Here is a 19,649-nt window from a genome sequence, read left to right as displayed (position 1 = left end):
ACAATGCTCTGAGTAAAAATTTTAACGTGACCAATGACGCTGACATGACACACCCTCTACTACCACGTAGGCTAGGGGGGACTAGACTTATTGACCTCATGCCTACCACAAAAATCTCTCGCCAATTGATCCAAGCCCCCAACCCTAAAGTAATCATTTTTTTTATTTTATTTTTTTATATACCTCATTTAAGTATTTTTCAAGTATAGATACATCAACAACATAACATGGAGATTGCATGGATGAAATCAATTGGCTATTGAAATTGATGATTAAACTCCCAGAGCACCCCAAGGATCACTAAAGCAACCAGTTTGCTATAAAGCGGCTTGAGTTTTCATTGGATGCAAGATGATTATAACATACAATGAAACCCTTATTATAAAGATGAAGATATAATTAGATCCTAACATGCGTACTAATCCCATTACTAGTGAGAAAAAGAACATGACTTGAGTTTTATTACACATGGTAATATGAATAGATCCTAATTAATTATAATTAGATGACTACATTTCTCACTCTAAGACCTCACTAAACAATATATAAGGCAAAGAAAACAGCAATCCTCATGTGAGCTTCCACAAGAGAGGTTTCAAACAACAAACTAGTGTTTTGCTTTGCAAGGGCCTAAAAAGCTACCTAAACCTTTACACTTTAAACTATACATCAATAGAAAACAAAATTTGAAGTTCATTTGTTTACTAAACTAGTTCTTTTTCTTCCATCTTTTACACTGCACTCACGAGCAAGCATGTGATGAGAAATCAAACAGACGATCTGCAAAAGCACTTACAGTATCTTCCAAGAAACAGAAAACATGTGAGATCACTGAAGACCAATGCCATTAGATATGCAATACCGAAGCATGTTAGAGTACATTGATACATTGTCATTAGGTGTACGATAGCATAGAAAATAGACTACAGAATCATATTACATCATGTATAGAATACAAATTACTAGTTGCAAGAAACGTGCACCCTTATTATTCTCCTGAATGCTATATATCTCAAGAATTGTTTTTTTTTCTCCTTAGAAATAAATGGGGCTAGATTTGCATCTACTTATTATGCATTTTACACCCAACATTTGCGAGTGTCCCAGGGCAGTCCAACCCCTTGAGAGATGCAAACCACAGAATATAATCAGAAAGGAAATTCAAATCTTTGGCATACAAAACCAACGAGAACAAATTGAGCTGGAAGCTCTAATACACCAAACAAATTTCACACTGAAAAGTGAATCAACACGTGGAGTTCAATTCCTTTATGAGACTGTCAAAGGCCAGAACAAGCCAATCAGCAGCTTGGGCAACATTGTCCCGCAGTTGTACTCCTCCGTAGCAAATGAATAAGTCTGCTCCACCTGGTCGTCTTGCCTTAAGAACACCAAAGTTTACATCAAGTGTAAGAAAATTAGAAAATAACAAATAAGCATCCCCTACAAGTAACCAAAAACTCTCACAAATATCTGCCGCTTAGTTTGAAAAAACAATAATAATCAATTTCAAGTAAGAAAATAAATAGGAAATAACAAAAGAGTGTTGAAAGAGAAATAAAATAATTACTAATCATGTATTTGTTAAACTGCGAGTTGAAATCAACAAGAACCTGCACAGCTTTCTTATCAAAGGGATAAAAGCTTGACGATAGTTCAAACCAAGAGAATCTTTATATTAGAACTAGGGAAACTTTATTTGATTATTTCGGAACAGAAAATCAAGACGGTTGTTTATGTGGGGCACCTAATGTTGCATCCAATTGTTATATACTTCAAACTTCAAAGCATGTGAGCTTTGTAAATGACTCCTAAAAGCTGCCTTTTTATGCTTTGAACCGTAGATTGCTTGGACTCTTCCTACAAACTGATTTACTCGCACTCAAACTTGGAACTTGAAACAAGGGATTTTCAGACACAGGATGACAGTGTATGTGGGAAAGGAACATAGAAAAACTCTAAAAACTGGCACTTCTTCTTTTTATTTTTAAGTTTCTTCGCCCATGCTATTTCCTCACACGACATTTGCAAAATTTTCTTGAGTGAGTTCAGATAAGCTTGGAGCAGATTTGAGGAGCAAATTTGTGCAGTTTCAAGATTCTAGGTTAAAATTATTTTCTTTTATTTTTTCCTTCTTTTTTTCCAAACATTGCAAGAATGTAATTTCTTTCCAAAATGTTTAAGTATTAATTATATTTGGAAGTATTGAATTCAATCTGCATAACATTGATTTAAGCTTCTTTTTTTTAAAGATACCTCAAGAATTTTTAGCCTATCCCAAGCCAAGTGAGACCACACACAGGGGACCTCATCCCCAACATGAATGCACGGCTTCAATGCAAATAGTCCAAACCAGCGAGCCCAACAGGGTCAGGGAACCCATGAGCATACCAAACGAACAAGGGTTTGGAGCACAAAGACAATGGCATGAACACCCACTGCTTCAACACAACGGTTCAAATCTGTGAGCACATTGGATCAGTGAGGCACAATACCCACAACCACAATGGCCCAGTGGAGGTTTGAACCTTAGTAGCTACAACAACAATGTCATGATTTAATCGTCACTCTATGCCATGAACAGCAACATTGACTTAAGCTATTGTTAATGAACAAAATTACTAACTTTTTCCTTAGGTAGTGTTTAAGGTTTGAGATATGAAAAACTATTGTTTTGCTAAATTATTTAGTTCTATTTGTTTCAATTATTGTATTACATTCAAAATGCATTTTATGTTAATTTAATTTTATGTTTCAGGTTCAAGTAACTATTTTTATATTCTTTAATTTTAAACAATTTTTTCTAGTTAAAAATGTTGTGTTAAAAATTATTTTTTCTAATTTTATGAATGTCAGGTTAGTATATAATGGCATCAGAATCAAAAGAGGAAGTCAACCAATGGACGCCACTTAAAACATAGCCTACCTAGACAAGTCAAGGACAATTATTGCAAATTTTGTGCAAAGAAAGTTCGTGGAAGCATCAATTACCTCATGTACCATCTCACATACATTCCTTAACATGACATCAAACCATGTCCCAATGCCACAAATGAAGCAAATGAGAGATGCATCCCTTGCATTGTTGGGTGAAAAAAACTTAACGAGTGTGAGGGCAAAAACAACCATAGCATCAACCATTAATCGCAACTTGTCAACAAAAACAAAGATGGAAATAGCATAGATTGTGGGCTCTAGTCATGGTCCACACATTTGCTGACACATCTACCTTGTCTAGCTTGAGCAAAGCCCAATCATAAGTTTTTTTTGTAGCTTGACATGTACATGGAGCAAAACCCTTACTTCAAGGTACATGGAACAAAGAGATGCACAAGAAAGCAAATAAGACTTGTGTTAATTTCTAGCATTACAACATTCCTTTCAATGTGATGAAGAGCCCATACTAGAAGCATTTGCTTGTAGTTTTGATAACTACAGCTAAAGAGTACAAAACACCCTTTCAATCTGACTTGAGTGGACGGTTAGTATAGGATGCTATTACAAATGCAAAAATCAACTTTAGAAGAACAAGAAAAGCAATGGCACAAGTTTGGATGCACCATACTTTCAGATGAGTGGAGAGATGGGGAGAGTTACACCCTCATCAACACTTTAGCAGCTTCAAATGGTTACATGGTGTTTTTGAAGTCCATAGATGCCTATAATAAAGTAAAAAATGTTAAAATTTGTGATTCCAATGCTGGAGGAGGTTGTGTTAGAACTTAGAAGTGAACATCAAAAATGTGGTGCAAGTTGCAAATAATAATGCAGCAATATACTTGGCAGCAAGCAAATTCCTTTAGAGAAGCACCCATCACTTTTTGGACCCCTTCATTGTCCATTGTCTTCACCTTCTTTTATCACAGTACATGAAGCTTTGATACAATACAAAATACATTTATAATAACCCTTGGATTTTTTATTTTTATCTTGATAAGAGATCACACCAACAGTAAAGAGCTTGTGTGAAAAAGTGTGAAAAGGTTTGCAACTAACTTCCTAACATTGCAAAGCATCTGTAGTTTGTTCACACTTTCGAAGCAAATGTTTGTGAATCAAATATGGTTAGATTCGTTGTATTCAAAGAAAGTTGATGAAAAATGGTGACAAAGATATTTTTTATGATGTCTTTGCAAACAAAGCTATAGAAACTGTCAAAGGCACTTCAATTTCAATTTCAATTTGTTTAAAACATTCATCATAATTGTTACTTTTATTCATTTGTAGGTGGCAAAGCCTTTGGACAGGGTTCTCTGCTTAATAGAGGTCACGCAAAACCTAAGGGAATACATTTATGAAGACCATGGATAGAGTCAAGGGAACATCTGAAACTACTATAAAGGAGACAGACACAAAGCTGATTTCATTTGAAGATCATTGAACAGAGGTGAAACAATCAATTCCATCAACCCATTCATGCAATTGAGCATTACCTCAACTCCATGTTTTTCTTCTCATATGAATTCAACAACATTAATACAGACTTTAGGTAAGGACTTTGCATTACAAGGATGACACCTGAGGTTGAGGTGAAAGACCTGATTAATTGGGAATCACAAAATTACAAGTAGCTAAGGGAAGGCTCTTTTCTTTGAAATTGGATGTCCACAAGAGATCAACCCAAGAATTGGATGACAAAAAATAAGAATGTTCACTTGTATCTTACAAACTTTGGAATATCTTATTTGTAGGTTCTTAGTGTGAAGATAGGGGTAGAAATACCCCAAATCTTCAAAAGCTAGCCCTCTGTAGTTTATTTCAAACTTGTAGCGCTTCTAAATGTGAGCATAAGTAGAGTTTGTTTGATTCCATTCGCACAAAGAAACAATAAGTTGACTAATCAACACTTCCATGACCTAATTTTACTATAATACATCCTTCACCTTCACCCAAGAAAGGTGGGCACAGTTGGTCAAGGGGCCGATAGGATTGGATGAAATTGATCAATACAGACTCAATTGCACAAGATAAAGACACCTCCATGTTTACAAAAGACATGATTGTTGATTTTAAGAGGCGAGTTATGCAGAGTGTAAATATAGCAAAAGCAGGAGATATTAGATTGGATGACATCATTGCAGACGATATTGAACACAAGACATAAGGAGAGTCACCACTATCTGATTATAAGATGGAGCCGTAGCCTTCTAGTACAAGAGTGGAGCTGCAGCCAATTACAAGGAGTTGGCCCTCAACCCAATTTCTCACTAGAAAAGTGAAAAGGAAAATGTAAATTATTGTAATTTGCATAGATAGGTAAATTATGATGATGATTTTCAATGGCAATCATCACAAACTCATCATAAATATTTATTTTTTCAATTGACTTGTGTATTCATATTTCGATGTGATACTGTACTCTTTTTATATTCATGTCTAATGAAAACACTTCCCAAACGGTTTAAACACTCATTTGATACCTTTAATAGCTACATTTTGCATAAAATGTGTTTTTTTAAAGAAAATGTATTTTTTTTAGTTGCCAAGTCCCCAAATCTGAATTTAACTATGCTTCAGCTCAAGTTTCAGGACCCTACAACTCAAACTGTAAGTGGAATAATGAAACTCTTTCAATAACACTATGACACGAAGACTTATACAAAAAAATCACCTATTGAACCACATTTGGAGAAAAGATGTGAGATTTGTGATCCCAAACAAAGAAGGAAAAAGAACATTGGACACATTAGAAATCGAGGAGTTCTTCAACAACCTAATTTTTGGTGCTCTTACTGTTTCACCAAGATTTGTCGTCAAAATACAATCAGCAAGAGCAGCATATCTAATCCATTAAAAATCAATTAGGACAGACAATTCGCAGCTCATTGTATTTTGGAAATGTTCATCTGCTAGCCATCTTTATAGCATAGTGTTATGTAGACTATTTCAAGCCACTTTCATGTGATATGCCAGTATGAAAATACAAACTGATGATGTCTATTAATATTACTAGTCATTCATTTCTTTTATGAGTATCTCTACTGTAAGGCATTCATAACAAGTTAGAATGAATTTTCAAAGATGAACATCAGTCATACAAATCCATAATGAGCCATTGCAAGCATACCTCAAGGTCTGTGGCTCCATCTCCCACCATCACTAATGTTTTGTATCCATGTTCCTGTCAATTTCCTTTATAGATAAGCCAAACTGACATAACATTTGTAGTTCAAGAATTTTAAGGATAAACCAGCCTTCAAATTTCCTTAATAATCAGAGTGTTGAGAAGATTTCATTAGTACCTTCTTTATTTGTGCAACAGCAGTGGCCTTTCCTCCACTTCTTGAAGTCGGTTCTTCGGGATCAAATCCTACGAATTCTCCTGCACTACCGAATAACAATCTATTTGCATATATGCTTTTGGGTGGTATCTCTAAGAGTTCTGCCACAGGCTACACAAAATTTGAACTTTTATAAACAATGTGATTTTAGAAGCACAAAGAAAAGAAAGCCAGGCTCTTATGATTAAAATAGTTTGCACAATTAATACAGATCTGCGGAAAATGGAAGAGTTATCAACATAACTAGGAAGAAAGCATTTTCAACAAGCATTAAATCTACACAAGAGAGAACATGCAAAACAGTAACTTCATCTTAACAAGTTACTCCTGTCATGATGACAAGTTATTCCTGTCATGATGACAAGTTATGAAGTTATTGCCCATTATAAATGATCTTTTACTTGAATCCTCATAACCAATATATGTTAACTCACTACTTGTGTCAAGTGCATTTGAACTAAAAATTCTCTTCATATTAAAAATCTATACCACCTTGGGTTTGCACATCACTAGTCAACACATACGAATTGTCTAGCGACTGCCAGCCAATTTAAAAGAAAATTCATTACAGAAAATGACTATCATACAAACAGATTTACCTGATTTGCCAGATTGAAAATGCACAAACAAACTTTGATTTATCGGCATGTGCCAACCATTTGTTAAAAGCCACACAAGAGTTGACCAAACATTTTGGCAACATTGAGACAAAGGATAAGAATGATGGCCATGGAAGCACAGCACTTGATAGGAATTTTAAAATGCATCTTCCTTAAACATTTATGATCTTAACAGCAATACATAGGAGCATCTTCATTGTCCACACTCTGGAATAGCTCAACCATCCTCCAAAAATGAACATCATATCGTTAGATGCAGGAATTTCACAGGATTCCAATCCTAGACAGGTTCTAACTTCTAGGACACTGCATTAATAGGAACATGGAAGATACTCATAAATGATCACACGTTATTTACTGGATTCTTGTATGTCACGGCCATATTTTCTGTTTACACTTGTTTTGCAAATTATTTTGTAGTTAGCCCAAAGATGCCTGAAGTAAATGCCCTTCAGCACAATACATGATATATTTAACTGTTGCAACGACTGCTCTGATCATTCATAGATAGCAATGTAAGGTTTAACATTCTTTCCTCTTATATCTGCCTGTCAAGAAAGGAGATGGGCAATGCTGCGGTATAATAATGTGTAACAACACAACTGAGGAGACAGAAGAGCATTCAAAGAACCAGAGAGACTGTAGATAGCTAATACAAAATCCACTAGGTCCACTAAACCACAATTTGTTAAGCAAAGGACTTGATTATTAAAAATAGAAACCCATCCCAATAATAGAAATTTCAAAGTTACAATTCTCAAAACACTTAATGATCTCCTTGGAAATTGATGACAGCACAAACACAAATTATCTGATTTTAAAATTCTTCCTGATGGCTATAAGTACCAAGAAGTATCAAAGATTGTCAAAAGTGGGAGATTGCAAATTATAAGGAATCATAGAACAAACAAAAATGTGACAGCTGACATGCAATCTAAGACTCAGAAATCAGCCCATTAGGGAGTAGGAGGCTTACGAGTTTTCAAAGCACTTTGACAAAACAGAGAAAAAGATAAATCAAAAACAGGACATATATAATTTAAAAGACATTCCTAACATGAAACTCATTAACAGGCAAGAATCAACACAGACTTATTTATCCAGACTCAACATAGGACCCTTTATTGTGCATCTAATAATACATCAAAAACTTTCTGTATGTTTATTTATTATTCTGGGGTCATGCTCCTTCATACCTAGTTATTAATCATGGATAACGAAACTCTGGGCAAAGTTGCATGGACACAGATACGAATACAAATACAGATACGGTATCGGATACGGATATGGCCATTTTTTAAGAACCCCAATATGGATACGGCTGGATACGACATTCATATAAAACACATACATATATATTTAACACAATTTTCTAAGTGATTGGAGGAGATTTTCATTACTTCAAAAGCAATATAGACACATAATTGCTCCATAAATAATTATAAGTTGATTTAACAGTTTACAATATGCAAAAATATAAGAGTTGCATTGAAAGATAACCCAAAAAATAGGTCACTGAACCAGAAAAACATTTCATTTGTCTTTCTCATTTGGTGTATGTTTTGTTTATACCAATTTTTATTTTTTATTTTTAAATGCATGAATGAAGTTCTTTTAAATTAAATTTAGGAAGATTTATGTCAAATTTTTAAAAAATCAAATCACATAGTATTTGGCATGGTTGGAAAATCAATGTTTTTTGGGCATGCGTGGGTACAATATCAGATACGTATCCAGGCCATATCGGATAAGTATCCGTTTTGGATATGGGGATACACATGCCCAAGGAGGGACAAAGGAGTTTCCGGCTACTCTGACTCTGGGACATGGAACACAGTGCAGTTAACATATATTCTTTGTAAGTGATAATATTTAGTCTACCTAATGTGTGAATAGGAAATATTGTCAGATATGATTGCTGTATATTTGCCTTAACTCAATTCTTAAGAGGTTTGATTCTAACCATTTTTTAATAGATAAACATTCTTATCCTCTGTAGATTGATTTTCTGTTGCAGAAAAACCTGACAGAAACACTATTGAACATATGGACAAGCAATTTGAAACTATTGTTGAATGAAACACAAGAAGCATGAACTTATAGGTAACACATACAAGTCTTTAGTGAAATTGAATCTTAGACAATTTAAAAGAATGATTTTTTATAATCTTTACTGGGCCAGACCAATAAAAATAATGAACAAACTTCTTTAACCTAGAAAGAAAAAGACAATTTTATCATAGATCATCACTTGAGAATTGCAGTCCCCATATGCATTTGGAAACAAATAAATCAAATTTTCTCCTTTGCATAAACTGTCAGTGCAAACAATCAGCTCAACCCACTAAATCTTCAAAACCTCCTATAGCATCATACATGCATATATTATTATATAGGAACAATTATCCATTTTACGTTTTACTTTTCATCCCTCTGAACATTTTGAGCTTAAAAGTATCAACTACAATATATTTTGTTCACATTTATCTCTTTCACCCTTAAAATGCTTCAACAAATTTGCTCATTGCAAATCCAAGACTGCAATTTTACTGTTGTTTTCGTATGTGGCAATTTTTTTGCAAATTAAAGTTAGCACATGTGAAGTGTTTGGCATTCATTGTAATATATAACAATACATTGCTAGTTGTTAACACAGCTAAAAACAATAAAACCAACAATTCCTGTAGTAATGTTTCCAAAATAAAAAAACTGCCTAAGGATGAAAATAATCGCCTTACTTCTATCATCTGACGAAATCCTCCAGATACAAGATAAACATCAACACCCTTGGCCTTCAGGTTCTGCACCAAGTCTTGTATACCTGGATTGAGACTGCATGAAAAAATTGTCGGTAAATACTTACTCATAAAAAAAAGACTATTGCTATAACATGTGTTCAATTGTTTATATATCTAATGGCATAGAACATAACATTAAAATATTTATTTATACATATGTTGGTTTCTACATTTTTAGCTTATATTTTGTTATATTAAAGGTATCTTTGGTAATACATATATAAACATCCTCCCTAAAGTGTTGCTATTTTGAATGCATTTTCATAACCCTAATGTCACTGGACAATGTGGTACCGTTTCCAAACATATCAGATATGGCCCAAATATGGTCTCATTGCCATATCTGTATCTAGCATCTATTGCATGGGCGCACAAATTTGGGCAAGGGAAGGGCAGTATCCAAGAGCAGTTTCTTCTTATGTTTTGGAGACGAAACATGTCAAGGCGGCATGGCATGTTGCATACCTAAGCATATGATATTATGTAATTGGAATGATGAAGATGCGATCATGTGGCATAGATCCATATAAGTTATATTGGATCATATAGGTAACTTGTGGAACTAATTATATTGAGCAATAAACTATCTTATGTGGGATTAGTGATTGACTTCATTATTATTAGTGGAAGATTTATATAAAAGAGGTGAATGGCATTGTGAAGGTTGTGTAGTATGTGTATTCTATATCATTGTGATCTCAAGTTGGAGATATTTTGTGGTTCAGCTTCTTCCATTAAAGAATAGTGTATAGTTTTGCCATACCTTAGAGGTGATCATTCCTATTTCATTGTGATCTCAAGTTGGAGATATTTTGTTTAGCTTCTTCCGTTAAAGAATAGTGTATGGTTTTGCCGTACCTTAGAGGTGATCATTCCTTTCTAAGTAGAGTGGATATTAAGACATCTTTTGCAAACAAACATCTTATATTCAATGATCTCTACTGTATTTTTGCATATGAATGCTATTAATTGGTACATTTCTATCATCAGATGTGTGTATCCTATCAATTTATGTTCTTTATAAGGAGGTTCATTTTCAATTTATTATTTATGTTGTGCTAAGGAGGTTCATGTTCTTAAATGATAAATTGTTTACATATGAAAATGCCACATCATCAATTGGGAGTAGATATAGTGAAGTTGGTGGAGCCACAAATTACTATACCCAACTCCTAGGGAGAAAACAATATTGAATATCAACATGCACCAAACATGAGGTTCTAGCCCTTGTGGGAGAATTGTTGATAGCAAACAAATCTGTTCTATGATACCCCAATTGAAGAATAAAATGTTAAAATATATTCTTCGTCAAAACTCCCCTTGTAATAAGTATATTGCATACTAACTAATAATTGTATCTGAATTTTTCTTCCACAACCTGGAAATTATTATGAGAAGTAATGGCACAGAGAATGATTACCAAGAGATTTGATACTACCAAAGGAGCAAAAGTCTCGTTAAAGAGATACAAAAGACGTATCCAATAAGGATAAGATCAACAACTAAGAAAGCAGATGGCAATTAAAAGAATAAAGAATATTCCTAAAATCTATCCTAATGACTTAATTGGCCACTATAAACTAAATATTACAATATTACTTTAATACCCTCCCTTAATGATCAATCAATATAGTACACCCATTTATCCCAGAATTTACAGATTTGTTTCAACTCAAGGACTCGGTAAGAATGTCTGCAATCTGGTCCTCAATTGGACAATACTGCAAGACCACCAATCCATCTTCTACAAGTTGTCTAAAATAACAAAGAAACTCCACTTGTTTCTTATGCTCACGAAAGACTGGATTCTTGGAAAGCTTTAGCACCCCTTGATTGTCACAAAATAAGGATGAAGGCCCTACATGAGCACTACAAGTTGTTGTATGAAATAACAATGAAGCTCCATATGTTTCTTATGCTCATGGAAGACTGGATTCTTGGAGAAATTTAGCACCCCTTGATTGTCACAAAACAAAGATGAAGGCCTTGCTTGAGACATATGCATGTTTGAAAGCATCCTTTAAAGCCATACTACCTCACATGTTGCTTTGGTTGTTCCTAAATACTCTGCTTCTATTGAGGAAAGAGTGACTGCCTCCTACTTCTTACTGGTCCATGTGACTACACCCGTACCAAGACTAAAAACATATTCAAAAGTGGATTTTTTGTCGCCAACGGAACTTGCCCAATTTGAACATGTGTAAAAACCCAGACTTAGAATCTTTTCTTTACAATACATAATGCCAAAGTCATGTCCCTTTTACATGTCTCAACACCCTCTTTGCTACAACCCAATGTTCTACCTTAGGTGTTGTCATGAATCTAGAAATGTAACTTATAGCACAGCTCAAGTCAAGTCTAGTAGCTATAAGATAGATAAGGCAGCCCACTAGTTGCCTAAATGTTGACTCATTGAACACCTTTGAGTTGGTATTGGCTGAAAGCTTCGGCCATTTCTCCATAGGCATAGACGAGAATTTGCAATTTGTCATTCTGAACTTGATAAGCAAACTCCTCATATATTTAGGCTAAGAAATAAAAATACCACTTGTCTGCCAAACCTCTACAACTAGATAGGAATATATGAGGCCTAAATCTGTCATGTCAAAAGTTGTACTTAAATCACATTTGATTTGTTCAATCAAATGTGCCTCGCTACTTGCAACGATGATATCATCTAAATAAACGACCAATAGAGTGATATCATTGCCAACACTATTGACATACAAATTTGAATCTAAAGGACTTCTCTATAATCCCTATTGAACCAAATACATGTCAACTTAATGTACCATTATCTAGATGCCTACTTCAGGCCATAAACAGCCTTCGTCAATCTACATACCTGATGCTCCTTTCTTGCAACCTAAAAACCCTAAGGTTGGGTCATGTAGACTTCCTCCTCCAAGTCACCATTGAGGAAGGCACTCTTAATGTCCATTTAGACTTTCCAACCGAACTATGCTATCATGGCCAAAACTAGACGGATGGTGCTCATCTTTGTTGTAGAAGCAAAGGTCTCCTCATAATCAATGCCTTCTCTCTATGAGGACCCCTTAGCCACCAACCATGTTTTGTACTTGTCAACTTGTCAAGTGTACCATCAGCTTTGTAATTGACTTTGTAAACCCATTTGCAGACAATCGGTTTCTTCTCTGGTAAAATATTTGAAAGAACCCAAGTCCTATTTATCATAAGACTCTGATGTCCAATTTGCATGACCTTTCCCATTTAGGTTTACCTTGTGCTTCCTCAAACATCTAAGGTTTATAAACTTCCTAAATGTTAACCGCAAGAGAAAAGTTAACTATGTTATTCTCTTGCCTATGGATGATCTACCCGCAATCATTTCATCATCCGGAACATCACCAAAAAAAATTTCCCACCACTTAGGTCGCTTTGTGGAAACCTCTCCATCCAAATCAACATGGCCATCATGATTTGGGCTGCCTGATCCAGGTTCTCCTAAAGAAAGTCTTCTAATATTAGTACTAGTGTGTAATGTCCCCTAGTTAGCTAGTTGGATAGGGTGTCCAAGGAATCCTCCCTCCTAGGCCCAAGAGCAGATACCATATCCCCCTTGCCTCCATATGGCAGGTGTTAAGCATCCATCACGGAGTGGCATACCCAGCGAGGTGTCCTATCGCCGTTCCCCCTCATCACAACCACCCCCTCTCTTAAGCCCAAGAGCAGATGCTTCATCCCTCTTGGCTCCATGTGGCAGGGGTTAGGCATCCACTATGGAGTGGCGTACCTAAGAGAGGGTCCCTCATATGCAATGAACCAATTATGATATTCCCACTGAAATCATATTTGTTATTCAGCTCAACTAATTATGATAATCAATTGTATTTGACATAGTTATTATACTTCCATTATACCATATTGCTTAGTGTCTTATATCAGATTGTTAACAGTTCTTTCTGTTAGTATTACTTTAAATCAGAATTATTCATTAAGTGTCATTGCTGCATCTTATATTATTAGCATTTTACAGTATTATAGCAATTTATTACAAACTGCATTTGATTGCCTTATTCCTTCTGGATTCATTAACAGATGTATATCTATAATCTATATGTATTATGTTTAACAAACAGTACTGTTATGTATAATCATTTCAATACTGTTTGAATAATTATATATTATTTGCTTCTCAACTTAATATCATATAAATGCCACCCATTTGATTAAGATTACACACAGCAGTTATATATAATTACATACCAATAAGATTTTAATATATATAAATTGCTGACTGGTTATATTCTAATATTATATCAAAAGTCAGACTTATACATACCTGTCATTGTTGACTCTTTCCCTTATCCTTGTTGGCAGCCCTGGAGATTCCTTTCTTTTCTTTCCTTTCCAGCAGACCCCTGATTTTCCGTTCTTCCTCCTCCTCTGATTTGCACAGGGAGGAGGGGTATTTAACCTCCCCAACCATCATGGTGGAAAGTCACGATACTTCTCTTGGTGGCCAGTATGAAGGGACACCACCTTTACCTAGCGGGGCCCTCCACAATCTAACATGGGTAACACTTAGTCATCCCACCGATTCACCAAAGGTTATCGGGCCTTGGGAAATAGAATTAGTAAGTTGCTTTCTATTGCTTATAATGTATTTTTGAACATTGCTAATTAAAATAATCATTAATCAATATAAAGTGTAAATTAATAATATGATATCAATAATGCAATATAATAATTTCATTATGATTTTACATATGTTATGGTAAAAATATATCAATTATATTTTCTACAAATTTGGGGACATGACATAGTGCCTTCCCTAGGAGATTCCACTTGTTCAAAATCATTAGAGTCCCCCCTTTCAACTATAGCTAATGAAAGTTGAACACCTAAATCTTTAGCCTTCAGAGGTTAATATTCAATATTTTTGATGTCAGAAGAGAGATGAAAAGGCCCAACTTCTTCATCAATCACCACATCTCTGTTGAATGTCAAGCAATCAGTATCCACATCAATCAATTTGTAGACTTTATGATTGTCATGTTGATGTATGTGGTTGGCAGTGGGAGATATCCCAAAGCTATTAATACTCTATGTTTTATATTTGCTAGATGAGCCGACCTTGATGAAGCAATTCATATATTAAATATGAAATGAATTTAATTAATTATTGCTTGAGTCATGAGGGCTGACCCTTTGTGAAAGGGTATCGCCCATGTATATATGAGGAGCAATTTCATTCACTTCGATGATCCTAAGACAAGGACGTCTATTTAGAGGAAATGTGCTCGGGGGTGACGATAGCAGTTTATCGTCTATGGTTGGGAGGGCAACAATGATCTGAGTCGTTGTCTGTGGTTAAACAAGCACTCAATTTAACATGTTTGATTGCTTACATCTCTGATCTTCAAAACTTAACATGGTATCAGAGCAAGGTTGCGAAATTTGATTAGATTTGTTGAAGCAATCTAGACATCTCCTCATCTAAGTCGGAGCTTATGTGGCGTCAATTTCCTTCATCGAGTGGGAATCATGGATATTTGGGAGTCATGGATGATTCTCGAATTCTATCTTGGACCCTACATCAGACCTACATTCCATCATCCATGAGAAGGGTTTTGAAGGGCGGATTGGCATACATCCATGACCCTCCCACCTAGGCCCTTGGTGATCAACAAACAGTGTTGTGCATTCACCCTCGGCCCTCGCCCCTCGTCTTCATCTTTGTTGTCGCTCACCCTCTAGGTGAGGTCTACGTCTTAGCCGGCGGCTCTACGCAACAACGTGTCCACCTCCTCCATGCAGGCTGCACAGAGAGGCAAAGGGGGTCTATGGGGTCTCCTTCGCGTGGCCTTTGCAGAGCAACGACGAGTGGGGGTCTACAACACTCAAGCGACACCCCTTGGCACGCATAGCCACCCTGCGGTCATGGGTCATCCACGTCATGGCACCCCTCAGCAACGATAGAGAGCGCACAAAGGTAGCAACGCGATCTACACAGAGCAACAGGCTCTCCTCCTCGGAAATCCGATGGCAAATTCGAACTGTGTAAATCAAAGAAATTCCTCGAGCTCCCATATATCAAGACAACGGATCCTTTGTGTCAACAGCTTCCCATATGCTGGCCGCATGGAATAATGTTGGTGTGGAACAAGATATGGAGAGCTTCAAAGAGTTCTTTGAGAATCCTTTTTCAGGGCTGATGACCTTAAGGTTTATCCTCTTTAGTGAAAAAATGAGCAGACTCTTTGTGGATGTTCACATAATATTTCAGTCTACTGTGTTGACAACTCTGAGTGATCCGTATATGTTGTCGTTGAGCTGATGATAGATGATGAGGGATGGCGAGGGCCGAAGGCCATGCAGCCATCAGGTCTTCGCTAGATGCTTTGAGATTGCATTCAAGGAAGATTGCTTGCATTTCTTCGCAGAGGAAGAATCAGCATTCAAAGGGAGTCTGACACATCGTTAGAAGTAACCTTGGACGAAGAGGTCAGAAAGTTGATATCTCCTTCAGAGGGAGCATGACACTTCAGCTTCAAAGGGAGCTTGACATTTCAGCTTAAGAGGGAGCTTGACTTTTCATCTTCAGAGGAAGCCACATCTTTTGGTTTATGCATTCTTCTCTGTGAGAGAAGTTTGAGGTATCAGCCCTTGTTGTCCATTCTTCTCTGTGAGAGAAGTTTGAGGTATCAGCCCTTGTTGTGCATTCTTCTCTATGAGAGAAGTTTGAGGTATCAGCCCTTGTTGTGCATTCTTCTCTATGAGAGAAGTTTGAGGTATCAGCTCTTGTTGTGCATTTTTCTCTGTGAGAGAAGTGTGAGGTTCCAACCCTTGTTCCACCCTCTGCGAGTAGGTATGGTGGATCCACCCTCTGCGAGTAGGCATGGTGGATGTCATGTGAGAGACTCCATGACTTAGCACTTGTGTGAGTTATAGTGGATGTCATGTGTGTGACACCATGACAACATCACGTGAGAGAACCCATGATGATTTTCTTGTACTTGTGTATTCATCCTCTAGGATGAGCCATGGTGAATGTCATTATGACGTTACATTCGAACAATGATGAAGACTTGTGCATTTTACCATCATTGTGAGGTGACGATCTCACAATAATAATTGATATCACGGTGAGGTGATATCTTTCCTTTCCACATATGGGAGTAGCCATTGTGGTCAAACATCACGATGAGATAATAAGCTTCTTTAATACACGAGTGTAGTCATTGTGTTAGTCATTACGATGAGGTGATGTGACCTGTAGATATCAAGAAAGATATCTCCCTAGCTAAAGAGGGAGTGTTGATGTATGTGGTTAGCAGTGGGAGATATCCCAAAGCTATTAATACTCTATGTTTTATATTTGCTAGATTAGCCGACCTTGATGAAGCAATTCATATATTAAATATGAAATGAATTTAATTAATTATTGCTTGAGTCATGAGGGCCGACCCTTTGTGAAAGGTTATCACCCATGTATATATGAGGAGTGATTTCATTCACTTCGATGATCCTAAGACAAGGAGGTCTATTCAGAGGAAATGTGCTCGGGGGTGACGATAGTAGTTTATCATCTATGGTTGGGAGGGCAACAATGATCTGAGTCATTGCTTGTGGTTAAACGAGCACTCAATTTAACATGTCTGATTGCTTACATCTCTGATCTTCAAAACTTAACATGTCATTGTACCCTATGCATATTAATTTTTTACTTTCGGTGTCTAGTTTTGTTCTCTTTGCACTTGGAATCCACACATATTCAATAGAACCAAAAAACCTTCAATTGACTCACTTTTGATTTCCTTCCACATCAAGCTTCCTCTAGAGTCTTTTCCTTCACTACCTGTGTTGGAGGCCTATTGAAAAGATACACTGCAGTGTAAACTACCTCTACCAAAAACTTCTTGGGAACACTCTGGTTCTCCAACATACACCAAGTCGTCTTTGTAATAGAAAGGTTCCTTCTCTCAACTACTCCATTCTATTGTAGAGTATAGGGTATGGTGAATTGACATTTGATACTGTGTTTAGCACAAAAGTCTATGAATTCATTTGAACAGAATTCACCTCCATTATCAGACCTAAGACTGATTATTGACAACCACACTAGTTTTCTACTAATGATATGAACCATCATTTGATCTGACAAGTCACCAAAAACCTCAGCATCAACAAAAAACTTGTCGTGCCCAACAAAAATTAAAAAAAATGCCACAGTTTTCACCCACGATTTGTCAAAAAATAACCCATAAATTCCGTCACTGTCCAAAAGACCAGTCGCAACCCTAAAATGAAAAAATGGTGTGACTCAAACCAAAAACAACACTAAATTTCCTTGAAAAAAATTGTCAAGATTTACCAGAAACATGATCACAATTTTCTAAAAGAGATAACCCATTGATTTGCAAAAGAGAACCCATGATTTTATTTTTTGAAATCTGCCAAAAAAAATTCAAAAAAATACCTATGAGATATTACAAATAAAAACCTACAAATTTGTTGAAAACAAAAATTCACCAAAAACCTTTGTATGAAATCATACAAAATCCTTTGGTAAATTCTTTGCCACAAAAACGAACACACAATAGCATTTGCCAATCCCAAGGTTTCAAAATCCCAAGCTCTAATACCATATCATGAAAGTAATGCAAAGAGAATGATTATCAAGATATTATTCGATATTAACAAAGGAGCAAAAGTCTCCTTAAATATGAGATACAAAAGATCCATCCGATAAGGATAAGATTGACAAATAAGAAAGCAAATGAAAACTAAAAGAATATAGAATATTACTAAAATCTATCCTCAAGACTTATTGAACATTATAAACTAAATATTACAATAATACTTTAACAGAAATCAGCCTAGAGCAGTTACATGAAAGCAAAAGTGATCAAGAGACTCTCAATATAAGGGGCTTCTTAGATGTTAGTTGATGGTGAGTTTTACAAAGTTGGGTGAGAAAATCAAAGACTTTGGTGTCATCTGGATATGCATTTCATCAATGTGTGGTTACTTTGGAGGGCCACTAGGTATCTAAGTCCAAATGCTTTCGGTTGCCTTGCCTGATCCAAGTACCTTTGTGACAACAAGCTAGTCCCTCTTATCTCTCATTTTACTCTTAGCACAGCCACTATTTGGCCATGCAATTTATTTCTCTCAATTTGACACATTGAAGGCAAAAGAAAAAGTGGTTTTAGCAGTAAATCGTTTCCTTTATGAATGAATTAATTCTCACCACTACCTTGTATAGTGTATGATTTTAAGGGAAAAAACACAAAAGATAAGATATATAACTCCCGTTATGCTATTCATATCTCCCACAAGCCACAATTGATGATCAGATGAAAACAATAAAAAATTGTCCATCACATTCGGTATCAAAAGTAGACCCAAGCCAATCTATGTGCCTATCCTTGTTCTTGAAACACATGCCTAATTTATCTTTATTATCAATATTTGGCTTTTTGGAGAACTACACAAGTATGCAATCTATATCACCAGTACCACACATTTACACATCGCCTATTAAAATCTGACTATGTTCCTCATATAGCTTGGTATTTTCCATGTTGGAGCCTCCCTTGCTTACATTTTTCCAATTAGGTTGCCTGCTCCAATGCATTATTTAAAGGGATTTATTCTGTTAACAAGTTTGAGCCTAGAATCTGTACTTCAGTAGAATATGCTATAAGGTCAGATGTGTCTTTTAATTTGAAATACAAACCCATGTTGTATGCAGAAGCTCTACCTATAAAAGAAACATTACATGGCAACTAGCTTCCTGCAACTGCAGAGGTGCCTTCCCTATTAGAGCATTTTTATAAATTATTGTGTATCTACATGATCAATATGAAGCTGAGATGTAAACCAGCTTCCAACAGCAACCTTGAATAATTATTTCAACAATAGCATAAAATATCTGCAAGTAACTCACAAGGGAAACAATACTGATGAGTTACTTGCTACTG

General features: G+C 35.9%; 1 protein-coding gene across 2 annotated transcripts in view; it reads right to left on the bottom strand.

The window, feature by feature from the left end:
- Positions 1-823: 823 nt before the first annotated feature.
- LOC131029621 (phosphoserine phosphatase, chloroplastic) overlaps positions 824-19,649 on the bottom strand; it is a 56,459-nt gene continuing 37,633 nt past the window's right edge. Inside the window, exons 4-7 of one of the 2 annotated variants that reach the window (XM_057960177.2) lie at positions 9,640-9,733; positions 6,243-6,392; positions 6,068-6,121; positions 824-1,381 (exon numbers count right to left, since the gene is read on the bottom strand). In XM_057960177.2, coding sequence (XP_057816160.1) covers positions 1,247-1,381; positions 6,068-6,121; positions 6,243-6,392; positions 9,640-9,733 — 433 coding nt within the window. In that variant the 3' untranslated portion in view covers positions 824-1,246. Of the gene's footprint in view, positions 1,382-3,409; positions 3,660-6,067; positions 6,122-6,242; positions 6,393-9,639; positions 9,734-19,649 lie in introns of those variants that run through there. The other variant, XM_057960178.2, reaches the window with a different exon arrangement.

Source organism: Cryptomeria japonica, chromosome 3 (genome assembly GCF_030272615.1).
Source record: "Cryptomeria japonica chromosome 3, Sugi_1.0, whole genome shotgun sequence".
NCBI lineage: Eukaryota > Viridiplantae > Streptophyta > Pinopsida > Cupressales > Cupressaceae > Cryptomeria > Cryptomeria japonica.
The sequence above is the reverse complement of the archived record's forward strand: the minus strand, read 5'-3'. Positions and strand labels throughout refer to the sequence as shown.